Source organism: Pungitius pungitius, chromosome 3 (assembly GCF_949316345.1).
Source record: "Pungitius pungitius chromosome 3, fPunPun2.1, whole genome shotgun sequence".
NCBI lineage: Eukaryota > Metazoa > Chordata > Actinopteri > Perciformes > Gasterosteidae > Pungitius > Pungitius pungitius.
In genome coordinates this window covers 975,001-982,500 of record NC_084902.1, presented here as the reverse complement: position 1 = coordinate 982,500, position 7,500 = coordinate 975,001, and the positions used below count along the sequence as shown (strand labels likewise).

The 7,500-nt window shown below is 43.7% G+C and overlaps 3 protein-coding genes across 7 annotated transcripts in view; 1 reads left to right on the top strand and 2 right to left on the bottom strand.

Annotated features, from left to right (window-relative positions):
- supt5h (SPT5 homolog, DSIF elongation factor subunit) overlaps window positions 1-3,556 on the bottom strand; it is a 13,271-nt gene extending 9,715 nt beyond the window's left edge. The window contains exons 1-6 of one of the 2 annotated variants that reach the window (XM_062560963.1): window positions 3,391-3,556; window positions 3,083-3,182; window positions 2,105-2,261; window positions 1,914-1,982; window positions 390-404; window positions 235-304 (exon numbers count right to left, since the gene is read on the bottom strand). In XM_062560963.1, the coding sequence (XP_062416947.1) occupies window positions 235-304; window positions 390-404; window positions 1,914-1,982; window positions 2,105-2,261; window positions 3,083-3,163 (392 nt within the window). In that variant the 5' untranslated portion in view covers window positions 3,164-3,182; window positions 3,391-3,556. The remainder of the gene's footprint in view (window positions 1-234; window positions 305-389; window positions 405-1,913; window positions 1,983-2,104; window positions 2,262-3,082; window positions 3,183-3,390) is intronic. The other variant, XM_062560964.1, reaches the window with a different exon arrangement.
- A 687-nt stretch (window positions 3,557-4,243) lies between these two features.
- triap1 (TP53 regulated inhibitor of apoptosis 1) lies at window positions 4,244-4,985 on the top strand. Its single transcript, XM_037473678.2, has one exon. It carries the CDS (start codon window positions 4,363-4,365, stop codon window positions 4,585-4,587), a length of 225 nt encoding a protein of 74 aa, XP_037329575.2. The 5' UTR covers window positions 4,244-4,362; the 3' UTR covers window positions 4,588-4,985.
- Window positions 4,986-5,133: 148 nt separating this feature from the next.
- il15l (interleukin 15, like) overlaps window positions 5,134-7,500 on the bottom strand; it is a 7,099-nt gene continuing 4,732 nt past the window's right edge. For all 4 annotated transcript variants that reach the window (XM_062560967.1, XM_062560968.1, XM_062560969.1 and 1 more), the window contains one exon: window positions 5,134-6,841. In XM_062560967.1, coding sequence (XP_062416951.1) covers window positions 6,719-6,841 — 123 coding nt within the window. In that variant the 3' untranslated portion in view covers window positions 5,134-6,718. The remainder of the gene's footprint in view (window positions 6,842-7,500) is intronic.

Sequence of the window (7,500 nt, the reverse complement as noted above, 5' to 3'; positions counted from 1 at the left end):
ACACACACACACACACACACACACACACACACACACACACACACACACACACACACACACACACACACACACACACACACACACACACACACACACACAATGAATGAAGTGCTTGGGTTTAGCAAACAGTGTGAAGTTTGTTAGGAGGAAACAAAGTTGATGTGTTTGTTTCTGTTGGGCCACATGAAGACTTCTCATGAGTAAAGATTAGAGGTAAAGACAGAAGTATGGTACCTCCACAGGTTCTGCAGCCTTCTGGATCCGGAGTTGTCTTCATCCAGGACCACATGGTCGATGTTTGACACTGAGAGGGAGAGACCACGGGGTTAAAGTTCACAATCACACGGGGGGATACGGATTGAATGTAGAGAAAAATGACAGTGAATTACCTTCAGCCTCTTCTGCTTTGGACCGACCAGTGAGGGAGGAAGAGGAGGTAAGAGGAGGAGCACAGGTAAAGATCAGGGAAATAAAGAAGGAGACGGTACAACAGTGAGGGGATGATGAAGAAGGACGAGGAGGAGGAAGAGAGGTCATGAAAGGAGGATGAAAGAACAACCAAAAACCAAACAGAACAAGAAGAAAACCAAGACGAGTTAAAGGCGAAGCAGCAGCCAAGAGAGGAAGAGGAGGAGGGTGAAGAGGAGAGAAGCCAAAGAGACATTCATCATCAGTGCAGAACACAAAGCATGATGGGAGAAAAAAAAGAAGAAAAAAAAAAGATTAATGGTGACTGTACAGCACAGAAACAACACGTGGCCAGTGAGGGGTCAAAGGTCAGACTACGGCAGAAACAAAACACCAACCTAATGGTTAAAAGTACTCAAGGTTCCACTGGGGTTAACTGGTCTACCTGTTCGTCCTCAGACCAGAAACAAAGATAGTGTTTAATCAACAGGAACAAACCACTGGTTCCGTTTAGCGGCTCGAGGTCGGGTTGTCTTTGAACGCAGCGCACGCCGCCTGGTGTTTTGTTTCTGCAGCGTTACCATGGCAGCCATGCATCGAGCAGGTAGCAGCGCCGGCACATTCACTCCCAATGACTGAAAAGAGACTTTAGGACCAACATCTGGATGCCGGGTTACGACCCGGAGGGATTCAGGTCCTCAAATCTGGTTTCTTTAGCTAATAAAAAGTGAGCTGACGTGTTTATAGTCATTTAAATTGAATTAACTTGGATAGGAGTTCACTCTCTGTGCTTCCTGGCGTGGTGCTCATACATACAGCTGTGCCTTGATGGAGGGGCGGGGGGGGGGGGGGGATTTAACACTTTATCAGATGGTTGACAACGGTTTTTCCATCTGCTGCAGATACAAATCGATGTTAAAACAAGGAGAGCATCTGGAGAAGAATTACCGTTAACTGGAGAGGACATGCAGGGCGAGAGAGGAGCACCGGTGAGACAGAGAGAGAGAGTTAAAGAGGCAGCTTCAAACCCTCAACCTCAGCAGTTACAGAGGAGGCTTCTCCATCTCAGACACAGCGTTTACATTCATTCACAATGAAAAACTCTGCAGGACATACCCCCGTCCCCAATAGCTACATCCCCTTTTCATCATCTACGCCCTGTCAGTCAGCGAGCTCCCGTCCTCATGGCCTACACGTCCTCGACCTCCTACGCCATGTTGCCTGTTCTACGTCATTTCATCGTCCTGACGTCTACTTCCTGTATTCGTCTCTTCCGTCTGGTAAACATGGCCTACGTGCCATCACTGCCCCCCCCCCTCTGTGTTGTCGTCAATGCATATTATGCTGTTGCCACATGGTCTGTCTCCTACGTCTGATACTTGACATCAATCTCACTCTCTCTCACACACACACACACACACACACACACACACACACACACACACACACACACACACACACACACACACACACACACACACACACACACACACACAGTTCCTCACCTTTCTCCAGAATGTCTTCAGCACCTTCCTCCCACTGATCTTCCTCATCCTCGTACTCGTCATCCACATCTAGACAGAGAACACAGAAACAATTAAACCCCCCCACTGTAAAACAAACGAGGCCTCCGGGAAAAAGTGATTAGTTCATTTTTTTTTTAGGTGGAAAAGGCGACGTCGTCGTGGAATCGTACCGGCTTCGTCCAGGATGAACCCCCCGTGTCTCGGCTTCTTCCTGGGACGATCGTCATCGTCCTCCTCCTCCTCCTCGTCGTATTCCTCCTCATCCTCCAGGTCCTCCCCCTCCTCCTCTGCTACCTTGTCGCTGCCCACAGGGCTCCCAGTCTCCTCCTAGTGGGTGTGTGTGTGTGTGTGTGTGGAGTATTTAAATACCATAAAATCAGTGAAAGTGAGTAAAAATAGATTAGTTACTTGAATTTTGTTTTGCTACAGGAGCATTTATATGTACACAAACACAGAGAAAATATCACAGAATAAAATTGGATGTAAAAACGTAAAATGTATACAACAAAAATGGTATAGAATTAAATGAGCTCACTAAACAATGGTTCAATGACGGGATTGGCCAGAGGGTAGAGTCAATAAAACTATTAGGTTGTAGTATTGTAACCATTATATATGCTGTCAGTACCGTTTTATTACTTTAAGTAAAAGTATTTTTTTTGTTAATTTTTTTTTAGTTAAACTATTGACTCTTTTCATTATGGATTTTCCCTGAATCAGTGGTTCATAAAACAAAGAAGTTAAGAAACCTTTAAGAAGTGATGTACAGAAACCAGCACGGTTTTCCCTCATTCCAAACCTTTACAATTATAGCAACTTCCTCACTTTGGGAAACAGCAGATGTTTTAATTAAAAAGATTTCCACCAACAGTGGAGTTCCACATTCCTTTCCGTCAATAACCGCGTATTTTAATGTTTAAATTCACACAACCTGTCAGATAAAGTAAAAGTACTTTAATGTGTACTCATCACTCCACATACACGAGCTGAAGTAAACTGTATGATATGCATCTACTGGCAACATGTCCTCCAGCCCGTGAGGTCATCTTTTGGCAGTTTGTTCCACTTTGAGCCCCATTAAATCCCAATGTTTACCCTGAGAAACCCCTCCGTTTGGCTAGCATCACTTAGCTTAGCGGTTAGCATACCTCATTCACCTCCTCGGCCTCTCCGTCGCTGCTGGCCCCGCTCTGGTTGTCGGAAAAGTCACTGTCCTCGCTGTCAGACATCTTGGAGCTACGAGGTGGACTGCGTGCGGCGCGAATAATTAACATAAAGTTTGAATTAAACGAAACGCAAACATGGTCGAGCGGCTAACGGATAAGCTAGCAGCCCGCGAGCATCCGGTCACAACAATCAGAGGGGCCTAGCAAAGCATGCTAATGTAGTTAGCATGTTTATCTCTAGCACACTGAGGATCAAATGGTAGCCGAGGAGCTCCACGGATGCTACTTACCCTTGTTAAATCCCGGTTGTGTTTTATTTTTTCTTAGTTGATCAACAATATTAAATACCAGCTTATTTCGATTAGTCCGATGCTCCTCGCGGCTTCTTGGAGAACCGCGAGACTTCCGAAAGCTGCGCGATCTCTCGCGGGTTTTTTGGGATGTGTTTGGGTCAAAAGAGAAAGACATCTCACTTTGACAGTATCTAAGAGAATTAAAGACCAGGTAGTGAAACGCGATCTAAAAGACACACGGATTGTGTATAATAATAATAAGTTAAAAAAAAAACTTTGAAAAAGTTTAATCACCAAATATATGAAAAAAACTCACTTATACTGAATATTTCCCATTCAAAACACATTATTGAATTATAGTTCACTTGTGAGTTGCAGCTTGTAAAGCTAATGTAAATTATTTCCTGCTTGATTTGGGAATCGCCCCAGGTTCAATAATATTTTTAATAAAAAGAAGAAGGTAGAAACACATTTTTCCCTCTGAAGTGTACTGGAGGGAAAGTAAACAAAAGCTGAAAAAGGAGAGAAATCTGTAGAGTCCAACAATAAATGTACTTTCCAATATTGCAATTATTGCATTTTTTTAATCTCTGATTTTTTTTAGCAGGAAACTAAAATGATGGAAAATAAAAAATCATGCAGCCAAATGTAATTTGGTGTTTGCTCACATATAGTCGAATACACGTACACACAGAGAGACACACACACGATCACACACGAAACGCAGAGAAAAAACTTCGGTTTCAACAAATAAAGAGTTTGGATTCCTTGGGGAGTGGCTCCTCCTACACGGTTGAACATCTCTGTTACGTCGTGACGTCTTTCCGGTCCATGGGTCTCTCGACTCAGCCAATCACGTCCCTCCGCTCAAAGAGGGTCACGCAGCGCTGCTCGTCTCATCTGCGGCTGTCTTCTTCGAGAAAACCTCCAGCCTCTCTCCCGCCGGCCGCGGGACTCGAGCCATCGGAGATGAACAGCGTCGGAGAGGCCTGCAACGACCTGAAGCGGGACTACGACCAGTGCTTTAACCGCTGGTTCGCGGAGAAGTTCCTGAAGGGAGACCGGAGCGGCGACCCGTGCACCGAGACCTTCCGGAAGTACCAGCGGTGCGTGCAGAAGGCCATTCAGGAGAAGGACATCCCGATCGACGGGGTGGAGTTCATGGGCCCCAACAAGGACAAGCCCGAGAGCTGATGATCGATCACCGCACAAGATCGATAATGACCCCCCGGCACGGGAGGGGGCGAGCGGGGAAGAGTGTGGCACGAGGCCCGCTGAGCATGCGCAGAGCGGCCTCTGAACGCAGTGCGCGCGTGCTAAAACGCACAGAACTGATCCCGGAACAGTTTGTATTTGTTAATCAGTTCTTTAATAGCTGTCGTTTGTGGGATAGTTTAAGATCGATCCCATCGATCAGGAAATGAGTCTTATTCATTATTATTCTTTCGCTGTTTATTCCACAGAGACGGAGTATTTTGCAATAACTCATTTGAAGACGTTACTGTGTAGATTTACCTTAATTTTTGACATTTTAGGAGATACAATATTAACATATCTTAACTGGAATAAAATGTCATCAATCAATAACACAAGGTGCTGCCTGCAGAAGTTATTTCAGTCCCAAAACATGACAATGGTAAATGAAGTAATATTTATTTATGTAACTGACTGATTTTAGGTTCTGAATTATAATGCACGACTACCATTTGTGTGTTTTGTGAGAAAACAAAAGTATCTTAAACTTGTTTATGCCTAAAGTATTTATTACTAACCAGCCTATAGGCGAATAATAAGAATAGCCATGTCATAAAACACAAGCCCTCAGTACAGTTGAGCTGAAAAGAGATGCAAGAAGATCTGACCAAGCTTCTTGGTGCAAGAGGAGCTTTGTGTGGTCCAATCAGAAGACCGAACAAAGGACCGTGACACAAACGGATGATCTCGGCTCTGGATACTTTTAGCTTTCAGACATTTCACATATGATTTACAGTAAATGTCAAATATCGCTAATATTCTTTCATTTATGTTAAAATTTGGCAAAATTATAACAGAAAAAAGGTTGGGACGCGTCCTGCTGTTTAAACTTGTTTAAATTTTCAGCATCTCTTCATTCTTAATCGAATGCAACGTTCAATGTTTAATAACTTGCAGTTCAGTTGACTGCTTGAATGTATTGACATTTAAGTCACACTCTGCCACTCATTGAAGGATAGATGCATGGATAGTTAAATAGACAATACACACACAACGCATATATAAAAAAACAATCAATTCTATTAAACAGCAGCAAGACGAGTCTGACTCAAAATGGATGGAGTTAATGATCCAACATTCATAGAATTCTCCACAAATGGGGAAAGGGGCGGAGCCTCCTCAGAGCATGGGGGGAGGGGCCACATGCAAAAACCAAGATTAGTGGGAAACAAGTCACGCTGTCGTTAAAAAGCATACGAGACACCGTTATGCTGGGAGAAGACGAGAGGCCACGCTGAACTAAAATCTCACTGTGTGTCACACAGTGAGATGTTATTATTAACGTGATCAATTCACAGAGAAACAATGATGTCATCAATGCTTTATTAATGTGACAACATTAAAGTGTATGAATATTGATGTATTTTTTTTGTTTTTTCATGCACATTTATCAGTTTGCACGCCCTGCTGCGTGATCACTTTACAGCTTTGGTAGTATTAAAAAAAAGTGTGAACGTTGCCGACATCCCACACTTAACGTCTCATGGCGCCGGCGGGGTACAAGGTCGCCGCTTGTTTTAGTTATCGATAACTTATCTTTGCATTTAGTGGCTAAGAGGCCAAAAGGGAAAATTGTCTTGTTGAAGGGAGGACTCAAAAGAGCCGATCAACGTCAGAGTCCAGAGGTCAAAGGTCAGGAGGCGTTCTCAAAGTATCAGAACGCTCTTCAGATCCTCACAAAGTTAGGCCGTCTCCGTGGTAACGGGCACATTGAACTGCTTCCTGGTCTGCTCTTTCCTTGCTGTTGTCAGGGCAACGGAGACACTTTGTTGGACCAGAAGTGAAGAGGATTTGCCGTTTTCAATCAAAACAAAAAAACTTTCAAAACTTTTGCTCCACAAAGTTGGACATGTTGTGCCTCCTTTGTCTTCTCCAGCACCTTAATACGAATGCTGTTTCCTTTCCTGAATGGATCACAGCTTCCTGTTTAAAGCTCAAAGCAAAATTTAAGTTCAAGAAGTCACTTAAAACTTCACTAACTTCACTCTAAAAGTTCTCTCTCCAACCACCTGAACCGTGATCTCTGCAGAAAATGCACAAAGAGGAAAACATATTATGAAGTGTCTTTTTATTAAAGGTCCTCCGGGGGGCATGGGCCGCTGTTTATCTTCTCAAGAGTCCCTTCAAGCTCTCCGAGGAACTCTTCTGCATCTTTCTGCTGGAGCAGTTCACACCGACGACACTCTGAGGTGGTCTGTGAAAGGGAACGACAAAACATCTATAAATATGTATTATCATCTACGGACATAAATGAACACAAATTAACGGTCAATCAAACTCAATGACAAAAGCAAGGCCCAAAGCAGTGCTTCTCAACTGGTGGCAAAACCCGTACTCAGTGGCTCCTGGTCTGGTTGGTATTAGGACCAAACTCTCCTGGTATCAGATCCAAATCTCTGCAGGAACGAGGTCGCTTTACTTTGTGTAGTTCTCAGGCAAATACGTAAACACATTAGGCCTCTGTTCTTTGCCAACATCTGGTTTCCCTCTGGTTCTCATCATCTGGGACATGAAGAGATTCCTGGCAACAACTCAGTGAGTCAACTGTATTGTATTACATGTTCAAAAGGATGTCTAAGTAACTGCTCATGTCTTCTGGTAAACAAAGTATCTTGGTTACGAATGAGATGGCAGTTGACGTAACTAGAGTGTTTACTTTGTGTTTTATCGTAAATGTACGCAGTTCTCTGATCGCATTGGACAACATTCAACATATTGTTCTTTTTCCAGAGAACCACAAAGAGGAAGACGTGGTACTCTGTGGAGCAGACAGACATCTTTTCTGTCGGCGACATGAGTCCCTTCCTTTGTCCTCTTGGTGTGCTCCCATTTAGAGTTATGTAAGAACTCAAC

Excerpts from the sequence above, each read along its gene's own strand:
- triap1 (XM_037473678.2), top strand. The coding sequence starts at position 4,363 with ATGAACAGCGTCGGAGAGGCCTGCAACGACCTGAAGCGGGACTACGAC.